We start from the raw sequence: 14,804 nt of genomic DNA, 5'->3' as shown, positions 1-14,804 counted from the left end.
GGCCTTGGTGCTCCCCCCCCGGGAATGGGGCTCCTGCCACCGACCGAAAGGGCTGCGTGAGGTCCCCACCCCCGCCACTCCATCTCCACCGGAGTTACTTGCTGAGCCCCCACCTTGCAGCCACCATCCCCACTGGACCTAAAATGAAGTAGGCACAGAGGGGGCAGCAGGCCCCCAGGTCTGGCCTCTCGCCCCCCACAGCCCTGAGTTCCAGGCTCTTCCAGAAACAAGCGCAGGCCCCAAGGGCCACCTGGAAGCCCCCAGAGGGCAACACTGGGCCACAGGGGTCACCTGCAGGGGTGCAGGGAGGCCTCGTCACGCCAGGATTCCAGCCAGCACCGAGGCCCTGGGACAGGACAAGATTTGGGGCTGAGCCCCTGCTCCCAGACGTCCTGTCACCCAGAAGGTTCCAGGCCCCTCCCCTGCTCGGGAGTTGCGGGTCCTGGCCCCTCTGTGACCTGTGCCTGTGGTCACCTTCTTGGTTCCCTGGTCGCGCCTCCGGCATCTGTCTGTCGGGCCAGAGCCCGTGAGTCTCTACTGGAGGCACCACCTGCAGCCCCTCGTGGGGACCATGCTTGGGCCTGAGCGACGGTGGCCTCTGTGAGGGTTTCTGGGCGGCCACTGTGTGCAGGCACTTTTAGTGGGAACTCAGCTTGTCAGAGAGCCCCCAAAGGCCCCCATTTGGGTGTCTGGGCACAGCCACCTCCAAGCTCCTTTTCCTTCTTTCAAATGGGGAGACTGAGGTGTGGGGGCTGGGCCTGTGTCCCAGGTGATCGAGGCCATCTCTGGAGCCATTACACAGACCCCCGGCTGCGTGCTGCTGGATGTGGACGCAGGTCCCTCCACCAACCGCACCGTGTACACCTTCGTGGGGCCGCCGGACTGCGTGGTGGAGGGGGCCCTCAACGCCGCCCGGGCAGCCTCCCAGCTTATCGACATGAGCAGGCACCAAGGTGAGGGCTCCAGGCTCTCCTGCGGCCGCTGTGTGTTGGACTGTCGGGGCTGAGGCCCGTCCTGGTGTCCTGGGAGAGGGGGTAGACCTGGGGCCCAGGCTTGGAACGTGGGATCCAGTGGGGCTGACTCTGGCTCTCCTAGGAGGACCCTGGAGTGTGGGGGTCACGGCCCCCAGCCTGCCTGGAGGGTGTGCTCTGGGGGACCCCCAGGTCGCCATGCTTCTGCAGCACCGGGCCACCTTCATGGCTGGGTGGGGGGAGGGGGCCACGCCGGGGACCTGCCCACACGTCAGGGGGGCTGAGAGCCGGTCTTGGATCAGGCACTGGTCGGGGAAGGGCTGCCCGGAAGCTGACATGTCAACAGCCCACAAGCCAAACACCTCAGTGGGCGGGCAGGGCCAAAGGTGTGTGGACACACGGGCGCTGGCCAGGGGCTGGGCCGTGGGTCACTCATGAGAGGCCAGGGATTCACAGTGATCCCAAGGGGTGGATGGATGAGAAGCTTATCTCAAAGTGACCAGCCCTGGGCGGGGGCAGCAAAGGCGGGGGAGGCTGGCATCCCCTGGGGTGGGCACTGACCCACGGCTTGGTGTAGCCACAGCGAGAGACTCAGCTAGTGAGAAGAATGTTCTGGAAATGCAGTGTAGATTCTGGGCTTCAGGGGAGGGGGCTGGGGTGGCCAGAACCCAGCCTCAAGCGCCCACTCTTGGCCTGGTCAGGGCTTCATGAGAGCTGAGCTTTGCAGGCCTTAGAAAGTTATTTATGTGCGTTAGGAGAGGGAGAGGTTTATCTCAGAGATGCCAGACCACCCACTCAGGCTGCTGCTGGTCCTGGGCTGAGCGGCCTCCCCACACTGCCTGGGAGGACGGTGCAGGGACATCCGTTGTCCCGGGAGGGACTGGTGCTGCTGCTGGGGCGGGGCTAGGAGCGCCCAGGGCCGGCCTCCCTGTGGTCAGTGTGAGCAGCTCGCTGGGTGTGCGGACTGGGGGGCTGCCCAGGCCGGAGAGGAGAGAGGGTCCGAGAACCCTGTGGAGCTCCCACCCACTTCCACGCCTGGCCTCCTGCCCAGCCTCGCCATCTCTCTGCAGGGGAGCACCCCCGCATGGGCGCCCTGGACGTCTGCCCCTTCATTCCCGTGAGGGGCGTCAGCATGGACGAGTGTGTGCTCTGTGCCCAGGCCTTTGGCCAGCGGCTGGCAGAGGAGCTGGACGTGCCAGGTGAGTGTGCCCCACCCTCCTTGCTCCACTCCTGTCTCATTGGTGCGGGTTACTGGCTCCCTCTGTATCCCGCAGTTCCCTGCCCTTGGCTGCTCCTGCAAGGGCAGAGTGTTACAAAAAGCCAACATGCAGAAGCACAGCTCCCTCGATACCGAAACAACGCAGCCTCCCTCAATACCGAAATCAACGCAGCCTCCCTCAATACCGAAATCAACGCAGCCTCCCTCAATACCGAAATCAACAATACAAAATCAACGCAGCCTCCCTCAATAACGAAATCATCCATCTGAGGCAGAGAACGGGCACTCCCTGGGAGAGGGTGCAGTGGGGGCCCATTCCCAGGTTTAGGCTTGAGGGAGCCCCTCCACCTGGGTCCTCCAGGAACTGAGTCCTGGACCCCCTGCCGGTCAAGGCCTGACCGCCGGGCTCTCCTGCAGTGTACCTGTATGGTGAGGCTGCCAGGACGGACAGTCGCCGGACCCTGCCGGCCATCCGGGCCGGGGAGTACGAGGCCCTCCCTAAGAAGGTGCCCCCACCCTGGGTGGTCGGGCCTGGGAAGGAGGTGGACCTGCCCCTTTGTCTTGGCTGGGGCGGCTGGGCTGGGCCCCTCCCTCCCGTAGGGGATGTCTCACCCCAGGGCAAACTTGCCCACAGCTCCAGCAGGCCGAGTGGGCGCCTGACTTTGGCCCCAGCTCCTTTGTCCCCAGCTGGGGGGCCACGGCCACGGGGGCGAGGAAGTTCCTCATTGCTTTCAACATCAACCTACTCAGCACGAAGGAGCAAGCCCACCGCATCGCGCTCAACCTGCGGGAGCAGGGCCGCGGGAAGGACCAGGTGACCCCGTTCACCAACCCCGTGGAGCCCCACCCAGCCGCTCGGGAAAGGGTCAGAGGCCGAGAGCCTCAGCTGGGGCGGTCGGTGGTGGACGGGGCACCGGCCAGACAGGGTTTGGTCTCCCACCTGCAGACTGGCCCAGCCTCCGTGTCCACAGCATGTGGGGACAGCGCAGGCCGGCAGGTCGGGGTGGATGGAGCTGGGGAGCTCCGGCCGCATGGGGGTTTCCATGGAAGAAGGCAGGGCTTCCCTTTGTTAACGTGGCAGTATTTCCATACTGCTGGGAAACAGCGACTTCCGGAATCCCAGGTGCCCTCAGGGGCCCCCCACATCCCTCCAGATGCCTTGGGAGCCCCGACACCCCTACAAATCTTCAGGTGCCCCCGGGCCTTTCCCTCCAAGTCTACATAGCAGTGGTCACCCGGTCTGAGCATCACCCCTGCACAGATTGTATAGATACCTGGAGAAAGAGGTGGAGGGACCCCCTGCCCATCTGTTCCTCACTCAGAGACCCCAGTCCCACAGGCAGCAGAGGTGCTGGGGCCCAGCTTCCCGACCTGCAGACTCAGCACAAAAGCACAGGGGCCTCCAAGTCCTGCTTTAGGCCCCAGCCAAGGGCAGAGGCCAAAGTTCCCCCATGTGGACTTAGCCACCCCGAGGAGTGCGGGGCTGAGGGGATGGGGGAGCAGATGGGAGAATGGCATGGGGGTGCCTGGGCCCCATCCCTCAGCATTCCCCCAACATCTAGGACGCAGCGTGGCTGGGAGGCAGGGCTTGGGCTGAGCGAGGGCCAGCCGGGGTGGGCGTCCGGTGTCTGACCCTTGGGGGCCTCTGTTTCCCTGTGGCAAGAGAAGCCACTCTGGCCCTCCCCGGTCAGCTCAGTGGGGTCGGAGGAGAACCACAGCACCCACCCAGGCACAGGCTCCTCCCTGTCCAGCTGGGGGACGCAAGCGCCAGGAGAGGCTGGCAGGGCCAGGCAGGATGAGCTTCCTAGCCCAGGCTGGGAAATGCTTCTCCTTTGCAGCCAGGACGTCTGAAGAAGGTTCAGGGCATCGGCTGGTACCTGGACGAGAAGAACCTGGCTCAGGTGTCCACCAATCTCCTGGACTTTGAGGTCACGGCGCTGCACACGGTCTACGAGGAGACCTGCCGAGAAGCACAGGTGAGCCCGGGAGCAGCCACTGCTGCGGTGAGGGGTGCGCAGATCCGTCCCGTGGGCAGGGCAGGGGCCCCGCATCCTCCAGCCAGGGCCGTTCTCCAGCCAGCCCCCAGGTGGTGATGCTACCTGTGCCTCGGCAGGAGCTGAGCCTCCCGGTGGTGGGCTCACAGCTGGTGGGCCTGGTGCCCCTGAAGGCTCTGCTGGATGCAGCCGCCTTCTACTGCGAGAAGGAGAACCTCTTCATCCTGGAGGAGGAGCAGCGGATCAGGCTGGTGGGCCGGGCTGCCGAGGAAGGGTCGGACGGGGCATGCGGGAAGGGTGGGGAGGTGGCGGAGCTCATACCCCTGGGGCGCAGCTTCCCTCCCCCTCCTCCCCCTTCATTTTATTGACTTGTGTTCAGAAGATGAGATTCACTTTTCATTTTGGAAACCTTATTGAGGTTTTTTTGTCACCTATGATATACTCACTTGTGCAAATTCCATGGAGAGGACAGCCCCCTTTCTGCTGGGTCTTGCCTCCTGGGCCAGCTGTGCTCCCGTGGAGGGGCCTGTGCCTCCTCTCCCCACCTCCATAGGGGCTCCTGCACCCCTGGAACTGGCGGCTTACAGGTGTGTGTACCTCCAGCTATGGGACTTAAATCCCCGTCCATGGAGCGGCTCCTTCAGAAAGTGATTCGTTTGGTCTTGTGGACACCTGGACCTCAAGGCTCCTGGAGTCTGGGTTCCGGTGGGGCCCCAGGTCCTGCTGGGGTGTGGCAGTGTCTGCAGAGCCGCTCTCCACCTTGGTCTGTCCTTTCACTAGAGGTCACTTTGTTTTAGGTGTGTTTTTCGAAATAAGCACAATGCACTTGACTGGATTTTTTTGAGAGGTTTTGTCTTTTGGTGTTGGGTTTTTACCGTTTGTGTTTTTACTGATTTAGCTCTTGTGACTTGTGGATTCTATCCTTGTTTAGTCTCAGGCATATTTTCTTGTGTTAGATCGCTGGCCCAGTTATTTAGTTCTCTAGCTGTAGCGACACTGTGATGCGGCAGCAGCTGTGGTGTCTTCTCTGCCTCCATCACTCCTTTCCTCTGGATTCACAGCGGTTTTCCGAAACCCAGCCTCTCAGTCACTGGTACATTTGTGGCCTAGTCTATTGTATTCCCGGCTGTTAACAATTTTTTTTGTGACTTTAAATTTTGTATAATTTCTTACAGAGAAGATGGGGTGGCCCTCCACTCCTGCCTTCTGCCCATATTTTCCAAGTACTTGCATTTTGCCCAATTTATTTGTGTAGAATAATATTTTTTTCTGGACTATTTAAAAGTTGGGTTGAAGACATTGTGCTCTTTTACTCCTAATTTATTAAGGTTGTGTTTCTTAAGAACAGGGACATTCTCTTACATAACCACAGTGTAATTATCAAAATCGGGAAATTCAACACTGATACAATCCTAGTACCTAATAATCCTCAGGCCATAACCAAATTGCTTCAGTGTCCCAGTGATTCCCATCAGAGCAATTTCTCCTCCAATCCACGATCCAGCTCATGTAACACAGAGCACTGAGCCCACCTTTTCTCCTTTCATCCCGAACTATTCCTGTCTTCCTTGCCCTTCACTGACCTTGACATAGTTTAAAAGGACAGACTTTTAAAAGCACCTCCGTGGGGACTAGTCTGATGTTGCTTGTGGCCAGATGTAGTTGTGCATTTTTATTTTAATTTAATTTCTTAATTTTTTTGAGACAGGGTCTTCCTCTGTCACCCGGCCGGAGTACAGTGGCACAGTCACAGCTCACTGCAGCCTCAAACTCCAGGGCTCAGGTGATCTTCCCACCTCAGCCTCCCAAAGTGCTGGGATTACAGGCCGTACCACTAGGTAGACCTGGCTAATTTCATACAGATGGGGTTTTGCTCTGTTGCCCAGGCTGGTCTCAAACTCCTGGACTCAAGCAATCCACTCACGTCAGCCTCCCAAAAGTGTTGGGACGACAGGTGTGCACCACCACGCCAAGCCAGTTACTTATTTTTGGCAGGAAAAGCATAGATGGTGTTGTTTCCTCCCCACAATGAACATTTTCTCAGGGTGCCGACGTGGTCCAGTCACTTGGCCAAGGCGGCCCCTTCCTCCTGGGCCCTTCGCTGCAATGTTACTGTTTTTCCCTTTTGCAATTAATACATTGTGGGGAGTACTTGAAGGTGTTTAAAGTATTGAGTAGGTAGAGAAATACCTGTTATCTACTGAAATTCCAGCGTTTTAGGAGCCAGTGACAGTGTTCTAACGTCATCCTGTCTCTCTAAGCAGCAGCTGTCGCTTCTCCACATTTCCTTGTCTTCTTATGTGTGACGCCCTCTGCTTTCCAGCATGGGGTTTTGTTGTCGTCATCTTTCTTTCTTTTTTCTTCTTTCTTTCTTCTTTCTTTCCTTTCTTTCTTTCTTTCTTTCTTTCTTTCTTTCTTTCTTTCTTTCTTTCTTTCTTTCTTTCTTTCTTTCTTTCTTTCTTTCTTTCTTTCTTTCTTTCTTTTCTTCTTTCTTCTCCTCCTTCTTCTTCTCCTCCTCCTTCTCCTCCTCCTTCTCCTCCTCCTTCTCCTCCTCCTTCTCCTCCTCCTCCCCCTCCTCCTCCCCCTCCTCCTCCTCCCTTCTCCTCCTCCTCCCTTCTCCTCCTCCTCCCTTCTCCTCCTCCTCCCTTCTCCTCCTCCTCCCTTCTCCTCCTCCTCCCCCCTCCTCCTCCCCCTCCTCCTCCTCCCCCTCCCTTCCCCTCCTCCTCCCTTCTCCTCCTCCCTTCTCCTCCTCCACCTTCCTCCTCCTCCTTCCTCCTCCTCCTTCTTCCTCCTTCCTCCTCCTCCTCCCTCCTCCTCCTCCCTCCTTCTTCCTCTTCTCCTTCTTCCTCTCCTTCTTTCTTCTTCCTTCTTTCTTCTTCCTTCTTCTTCTTTCCTCTTCCCTCTTCCTTCTTCCTTCTTTCTTCTTCCTTCATTCTTCTTCTTCCTTCTTTCTTCTTCTTTCTTCCTCTTCTTCTTTCTTCTTCCTTCTTTCTTCTTCCTTCTTCTTCCTTCTTCCTTCTTCTTCCTTCTTCTTCCTTCTTTCTTTCTTCTTTCTTCTTCCTTCTTTCTTCTTCTTCCTTCTTCTTCTTTCTTCCTTCTTCCTTCTTCTTCTTTCTTCTTCCTTCTTTCTTCTTCCTTCTTTCTTCTTCTTCTTCCTTCTTTCTTCTTTCTTCTTCCTTCTTCTTTCTTCTTCTTTCTTCTTCCTTCTTTCTTCTTCTTTCTTCTTCCTTCTTTCTTCTTCTTCCTTCTTCTTTCTCTTTCTTCCTTCTTCCTTCTTTCTTCCATCTTCCTTCTTCTTCCTTCTTCTTCCTTCTTTCTTCTTTCTTCTTTCTTCTTCCTTCTTTCTTCTTCCTTCTTTCTTCTTCCTTCTTTCTTCTTCTTCCTTCTTCCTTCTTTCTTCTTCCTTCTTCTTCCTTCTTCCTTCTTTCTTCTTCCTTCTTCCTCCTTCTTTCTTTCTTCTTCCTTCTTTCTTCTTCCTTTTTTCCCTTCTTCTTCTTCTGAGTTGTCTTCTGAGTCTTCTTCTGAGTCTTCTTCTGAGTCTTCTTCTTCTTCGTCTTCTTCTTCTTCTTCTTCTTTGTCGTCGTCGTCGTCTTCTTCTTCTGAGTCTTGCTGTCACCGAGGCTGGAGTGCAGTGGTGCAATCTTGGCTCATGGCAAACCTCCGCCTCCCGGGTTGAAGCAATTCTCTGCCTCAGCCTCTGGGAGGGAGTAGCTGGGATTACAGGCATGTGCTACTGCACCCGGCTAATTTTTGTATTTTCTTTTAGTAGAGATGGGGTTTCACCATCTTGGCCAGGCTGGTCTTGACCTCCTGACCTCGTGATCACCCACCTTGACCTCCCAAAGTGCTGGGATTACAGGCGTGAGCCGCCGTGACCAGCCAGAGTTTTGTCTTCTTTACCCGAAGGACCCCATGCCTGCGACCTGCATAGGTCTGGCTGTGCCGTTGGCTGCGTGCTGCCTCCTGGTGGTGAGGCTGCTTTGCTTTGTGTTGTGTGATTTTTGATTGCGAGTGCATGCTCTTTGGAATTTATCTATGGTAGTTCTTGGTCACCGGGGTTCAAAGTTTTCGCCTCCAAGGAGGCTTTGTGCTGGCGCTTGTGGACACTGCCTCAAAGGACCCCCGAAGCTGAGTTTTGGCTTGGAGCTCTGGAACCACAGAAGAGTGAATTCGGTGTTGGGTGAGGCCTATAGCCCTGTCAGGGTGGCTTATGGTTGTGGTTAGGAATTCACAGGAGATTTTTTTTATTTTTTTTTCCTACTTCATCCAAAGGGAACGCAGGAACTGGGAAGTACCTCAACTGTTCCCTCTGGCAGGTGGCTGTTTCTAATTCATCCTTGGGGATGTCACTTTCCAGGGATCTCCAGTCTGACCCCACTCTGAAGGCCCAAGACCTCCCCCACTCTTGAGGGGCTGCCAGAGCAGGGCAATTGCCCCCAGGGCGGACCCAGCTGCAGGCTGACAGGCTGTTCCAGACTCACCTTTCTGGTCATGTCTGGTCTCCAGTGATGTCCTGTCTGCTAGCTTAGCCAGGCCTTTAAAACGCCCCACATCTTCCTGGGGTTTTCTGCCGAAGGAGGCTTTGCCTTGCGGCTTGCTGGTTCTGTGGCCACGGGGAGGTGCTCTCCACCCCACCCGGCTGCTGTTCCTCTCTGTGGCGTGGGGGTCGCATAGCCAACGTGTTCTGAATGGGTTTCGCAGAGTGAATTCTAATCTTAAATGGGACTGTCACAACTTTATTTTGAATTTAGGTAAAATTCACTTTTCTGGCATATAAGTTTATGTGTGGGTGACTTAGGGCTGTTCCTCAGCTTTTAAGGACTTGTTAGATGTGAAGACTTGGTAAATTAAAATCTTGCCCGCCCCTGTCAGCGATGGGCAAGTGGTGCGGTGGGAGGGGTCGAGTGGTGTGGAGTGGGGCGAATGGTGGGGGGGCGGCGAGGGATGAGCAGCAGTTTGCTGTGGGGTCTCCAGGGGGCAACTCCTTTCTCTGGGCCTCGGTTTCCTCAAGGGCAACTCAGGGTGAGTGGCTGTTTCCAGAATCCCGTACGGAGTGCGTGCTGGGGCGGGGCCCACAGGGCTCCTGGTGGAGCAGAGGTGGGGGGTGAGGGGTGCCAGTCACGCCCCTGCCCTGCTCCCCGCAAAAGCGCCCATGTGCTCGGGGCAGGGGGCGGCTGCTGCAAGGGTGGGACCCGCGGGTTCCGAGGCTTTCCTGGTGGTGGAGACGCGCCGAGGCCGTTTCCACTCCAAGCCGCTTTTCTAGGTGGTGAGTCGGCTGGGCCTGGACTCCCTGTGTCCCTTCAGCCCTAAGGAGCGGATCATCGAGTGAGCCTCTGCCCTCCCGACCTCTTCTCACCTGTCCCGGGCTCTGCCTCCCTGGCCTTGCGGGGCGCCGGGGTCCCTGCGTGGAGACCCGGCTCATCCTCCCAGCGCCTCCCTTTGGGCACCTGCTCGGCCTGTGCCAAGTCGGGGTGTGGGGGGTGAGGGGGGCACAGAGACCCCGGCCGGGTCCCCGCTGGTTCTCTCCCGAGTGGTCGCCTCCCCGTGGGTGCAGGTGGGCGTGGGGCCTGGGGCCGCCTGGGGAGGACTGCGCTCCCCCCACCAACCCCGGCCGGACCCGCTGAGCCGCGCCCACCCTGCAGGTACCTGGTCCCTGAGCGCGGGCCTGAGCGAGGCCTGGGCAGCAAGTCCCTGCGCGCCTTCGTGGGGGAGGTGGGTGCCCGCTCTGCGGCCCCCGGGGGCGGCTCGGTGGCGGCGGCAGCTGCAGCCATGGTGAGCTCGTGGGGAGGGGAGGAGGGGGGAGGGGAGGCGGGGGGAGGGGAGGCGGGGGAGGGGAGGTGGGGGGAGGGCGCGGTGGGGTCCCCGCGACCCCCACATCCACCCCTCTCGCAGGGCGCGGCGCTGGGCTCCATGGTGGGCCTTATGACCTACGGGCGGCGCCAGTTCCAGCCCCTGGACGCGACGATGCGGCGCCTGATCCCGCCCTTCCGCGAGGCCTCGGCCAAGCTAACCGCGCTGGTGGACTCGGACGCCGAGGCCTTCGCCGCCTACCTGGTGAGTGGCAGCCGCAGCAGGGCACCCCGGGCCCCTCCGACAGCGAACCCCCAGCTGGGGCCCGGGTGAGAAGCGGGTCAGCCTCCGGCTGGGGACCAGGAGTGGCCTGAGGGGGTCACCACTGGCCGCTGTCTGGGCCTTGACCCCCAGCACCGCCTCCACCCGGCAAGTGCATGGTCCCAGCAGGGTTTGAGGGTTGGTATCTACCCCCCACCTCCCCCGGAAAAAGCCAGGCGTCGTAGCTGGTGCCTGTGGTCCCAGCTACTCTGGAGGCTTAGGTGGGGGTGGCTTGAGGCCAGGAGTTGGGGCTGCAGCGAGCCGTGATTGCAGCACTGCACTCTAGCCTGGGCAACAGAATGAGACCCTGTCTCTAAAGTAAATATATACAAAACGCAGGAACAACTTTAAATTTAGAAATTTAAAATAAGGGCCGGGCGCGGTGGCTCAAGCCTGTAATCCCAGCACTTTGGGAGGCCGAGACGGGCGGATCACGAGGTCAGGAGATCGAGACCATCCTGGCTAATATGGTGAAACCCCGTCTCTACTAAAAATACAAAAAACTAGCCGGGCGAGGTGGTGGGCGCCTGTAGTCCCAGCTACTTGGGAGGCTGAGGCAGGAGAATGGCATGAACCCGGGAGGCGGAGCTTGCAGTGAGCTGAGATCTGGCCACTGCACTCCAGCCTGGGCAACAGAGCGAGACTCCGTCTCAAAAAAAAAAAAAAAAAAAAAAAAAAAAAATTTAAAATAAGATGAATAATTGAATAAAAACCAAGTAGAGAGGAAAATACATAAATGAAAATGTAATCAAGAGGCAGGAAAGAAACGTACATATAAGACGTGTGGTTTAGAGAAACATGAGTGGGGACGGTGAGACCGCACCAGGCACCAGTGGTCACTCCAGCATGTGGGGAGCGCCAGAATGGTTTATGCTCCTTGTGAGCAATGCGAAGGTAGACTTTTGAAAAATATAAGGAGATATCCTTACTTTGCACTAAATACATAAGTAATTTCCAGATGGAATAGAAAGCTGTGTTTCCCCATCACCAACACAACAAAGCCTCACGAGAAATCACAGAAAACAAAACTGACCAGGTGGGCAGGCCTCGGCCGGACACAGATGTGGCCACGTGAAGCACACGCTTGGCTGAGATCTGCCCAGGGAGACCGTGCACACCCCAAGGTCTGGCTGTGAGAGGGTGTTCGTAGTACGAGTCACAGCGTGGGGATGGCTGTCCCTGCTCCGCCTGCAACTGTTGCAGACCCTCGTGCAGAGGACAGCCCGGGAGAGGGGCCGCAGACCCTCGTGCAGAGGACAGCCCGGGAGAGGGGCCGCAGACCCTTGTGCAGAGAACAGCCCAGGAGAGGGGCTGCAGCCAGGAGGCCTGGTCCGGACAACGCCCCAGCCAGTCAGGGAGATCCTGGGCATTTCTGTTCCTTGATCGCCGCTGTTGGAAAGGTCATAGGATCCAGCTCTGGCCAGGGCCCACCCAGGGAGCATTTTCTCCCAGCCGTGGCCGAGGGTAGGGGCCATTGATGATGACTTTCTGGTGGAGATTTGACTGAATCTTCCAAGATGAAGGGAGCACATTCCCCACTGACCACCCCTCGGCTGGGGCTCTGGCCCAGTGGATGTGAGCAGGGCTTGGTGGGTCCCCGTGCTCCGTCTCACCCTAGGCGGTTGGTGTGTGGCCCCAGCCATGCTCGCCCACACGGGGTGGGTCTGAGGAGCCGAGTGCCTTTGGGTGATGCCACACGTGTGAGCACCTAGGAAAGGCCAGTGCCCGTGGCCAAGGCAGGGACGCGAGGGGCTTTGTGGTTTGCTCTTAGTCCTGCAAAGTCTGGGCCTCTTATGCCCAGGCTTGAGGGTGGTGCAGCTGCTTGTGTTGGAGACGCAGGCCAGAGCCACTCCTGCCTTAGGTTCTAAGGGCTCAGGGGACCTCCTGGGCCCTCAGGCTCCTTATCTGAGAATAAGGGCCCTGAGGGAACTACCTGCCCCTCCTCACATCCCCGGGCTCTAACCATCTGCTGTGTGCCCCTGACCACGCCCCACCCCACTCCACCAGGCCTGATGCCAAGGGCTGTAAACCACTGACCTAGCAGAAGCTTGGTTCCCAGAGAACTTGTCCCTACCTGGGACACGGTCCTTGCTACGGCCCCTGGTGGGAGCTCAGAGGGCATGGCTGCTACCCCAACGGTCCGTCACCCAGTAGTTCTGTCTCTCTCTGGCAGGAAGCAATGAGGCTGCCCAAGAACACACCTGAGGAAAAGGACAGGTGAGCCTGGAGGGCTAGCCGCACTGGGGGCCTCTGTGTCTGGGGAGTTGGCAGCCAGGAACCTGGGTACCTGGGTGCTGTGACGGGGCGTGGTCGGCGTGGGCATGCTGGGTACCTGGGTGCTGTGACGGGGCGTGGTCGGCCTGGGCGTGCTGGGTACCTGGGCGCTGTGACGGGGCGTGGTCGGCCTGGGCGTGCTGGGTACCTGGGTGCTGTGATGGGGTGTGGTCAGCCTGGGCATGCTGGGTACCTGGGCGCCGTGATGGGGCGAGGTCAGCCTGGGTGTGCTAGGTGTTTGGGAGTGACTTCCCGTTCCCCGCTTCTGCGCCTGCTCAGCCCTGTTGGGGTGCAGTGTGACTACTGCCTGCCCGTGTGTGCCCCTGTGCCCAGGCTCTCCTCTTGCTCCTTCCAGGCGCACGGCAGCCCTGCAGGAGGGGCTGAGGCGGGCAGTCTCTGTGCCGCTGACGCTGGCGGAGACGGTGGCCTCGTTATGGCCGGTGCTGCAGGAACTGGCCCGGTGTGGGAACCTGGCCTGCCGGTCAGACCTCCAGGTAGGGGGGTGCCTGGGGGACCCTAGGTCTGCTGCAGAGCAGGAAGCAGCTGTTGGGGCTCAGTGGCTGGAGAGCACGGTGCTTTGCTGGCTGAGCCAGGCGGGGAGATCTCACTTCACGGGCAGTTCCCGGGGCTTTGGCCTCTTCCAGCAGGACCGGGGTATCCACTGCCTTCTAAGATCTCGCCCACGGTCGCACCACAGACAGGCAGAGACCCAAATGTGTCTGCAGAGCCCATCCTGACCACTGTATACACTGCTCCACCTCCCCCAGGGGCCGCTGTACCACCCACCCTCTTGTTCTAGAAAACACCTACGTCAGGCCAGGCACAACGGCTCACGCCTGTGGTCCCAGCACTTTGGGAGGCTGAGGCGGGAGGATCACTTGAGTAGAGGAGGTTGAGACCAGCCTGGGCAGCATAGTGGGGTATGTGTGTACAATAGACAAGTATGAGCCGGGCGCGGTGGTGCCTGTGGTCGCAGTTACTTGGAAGGCTGAGGCAGGAGAATTGCTTGAGCACAGGAGGTCGAGGCTGCAGTGAGCTGTGATCACACCACTGCACTCCAGCCTTGGTGACAGAGCAAGACCCTGTGTCAACAACAACAAACAAAACTCAAGACAGCACGCAAGGCAGCTCCTGGAAGTAGACGCATCACACTGACGGGCCACAGCCGGGCAGAGGCTCCCGGACAAGGAACATCTATCTCATGGGCTCGGCACTTTCTGCAGCTGCCCTAAGACCTCATGGTCTTTGGGGTCTTTACAGGAAAGACACCAGTTTCCAGCGTCTGGTCCCAGAGAAGTGTCCCCTCAATCCCTGGGAAGTGGCCCAGGGCAGTTAGCCTGAAGCTGCCTCCGGGGGCCCTCCAGGGGATGACTTTGCCTCTAGAACTGTGGTCCCGGCTCCTAGAGTGGCGGACAGCCTCCAGCACGGCTGCTCCCGGGCCTCCTGCGGGGCTGAGCCCTGCTTGGATAAGAGGAAGTTTTGTTTTCTAAGCTCAGTGGTGGAAGAAACCAGGAGCTGAGCTTGTCGCCCCGGAGGCGGCTCCCGCTGTGGGGTGAGAGTGGGGGCTGTGCTGGGCTCCTTGTGGTGAGGAGGAGCCCCTCAGGCAGAGACAGTCTGAGAAGTTTGCTCAGCCTTGATCCATGGAGGGGCTCCCTGGGGTCCTTGCAGGTGGCGGCCAAAGCCCTGGAGACGGGTGTGTTTGGCGCGTATTTCAACGTGCTCATCAACCTGAGGGACATCACAGACGAGGCATTTAAGGACCAGGTGAGCAGGAGGCAGGTGTGGTGCCCGGACCCCACGTGGGGCCTGGATTCGCAGCCTCAGGGTGATTGCGACTGTCCATGGGCAGCGGGGGTGGGAGCCTGCTGCCTAGCAAGCCAGGCTGAGACTGGAACTCCTGGGCCCTCTTCTCCCGTGTGTCTGTCAGATCCACCATCGCATCTCCAGCCTCCTGCAGGAAGCCAAGACCCAGGCTGCACTGGTGCTGGACTGCCTGGAGACCCGGCAGGAGTGATGGTGCCGGAGGCCTCTCCGGGCTCTGTGGTCCCTCCTCGCCCATCCCCAGAGGGCAGAGCTGTGACCTGGGTCGGGACACAGTTTGTTCATGTGGGGCCCGGAGGATAGGTGGGTGGGCAGGGGGGCATCTCCCAGGAATGGAGGTGCTGGTAGGAACAGGAGACCCCTTAGTCCCATGTGACCTCCAGTAAAGTCTTAGCACCAAACCTGTGTTGTGTG

The 14,804-nt window shown here is 58.7% G+C and overlaps 1 protein-coding gene across 4 annotated transcripts in view; it reads left to right on the top strand.

Annotated features, from left to right (window-relative positions):
- LOC105472476 (formimidoyltransferase cyclodeaminase) overlaps window positions 1-14,804 on the top strand; it is a 20,564-nt gene extending 5,760 nt beyond the window's left edge. Inside the window, exons 3-15 of one of the 4 annotated variants that reach the window (XM_071095870.1) lie at window positions 770-953; window positions 2,042-2,170; window positions 2,608-2,696; window positions 2,825-3,004; window positions 4,029-4,166; window positions 4,304-4,435; window positions 9,448-9,509; window positions 9,827-9,956; window positions 10,077-10,238; window positions 12,469-12,512; window positions 12,925-13,063; window positions 14,238-14,333; window positions 14,497-14,804. In XM_071095870.1, coding sequence (XP_070951971.1) covers window positions 770-953; window positions 2,042-2,170; window positions 2,608-2,696; window positions 2,825-3,004; window positions 4,029-4,166; window positions 4,304-4,435; window positions 9,448-9,509; window positions 9,827-9,956; window positions 10,077-10,238; window positions 12,469-12,512; window positions 12,925-13,063; window positions 14,238-14,333; window positions 14,497-14,583 — 1,572 coding nt within the window. In that variant the 3' untranslated portion in view covers window positions 14,584-14,804. The remainder of the gene's footprint in view (window positions 1-769; window positions 954-2,041; window positions 2,171-2,607; window positions 2,697-2,824; window positions 3,005-4,028; window positions 4,167-4,303; window positions 4,436-9,447; window positions 9,510-9,826; window positions 9,957-10,076; window positions 10,239-12,468; window positions 12,513-12,924; window positions 13,064-14,237; window positions 14,334-14,496) is intronic. The other 3 variants (XM_071095871.1, XM_011725741.3, XM_071095872.1) reach the window with 3 other exon arrangements.

Source organism: Macaca nemestrina, chromosome 4, assembly GCF_043159975.1.
Source record: "Macaca nemestrina isolate mMacNem1 chromosome 4, mMacNem.hap1, whole genome shotgun sequence".
Classification (NCBI taxonomy): domain Eukaryota; kingdom Metazoa; phylum Chordata; class Mammalia; order Primates; family Cercopithecidae; genus Macaca; species Macaca nemestrina.
The sequence above is the reverse complement of the archived record's forward strand: the minus strand, read 5'-3'. Positions and strand labels throughout refer to the sequence as shown.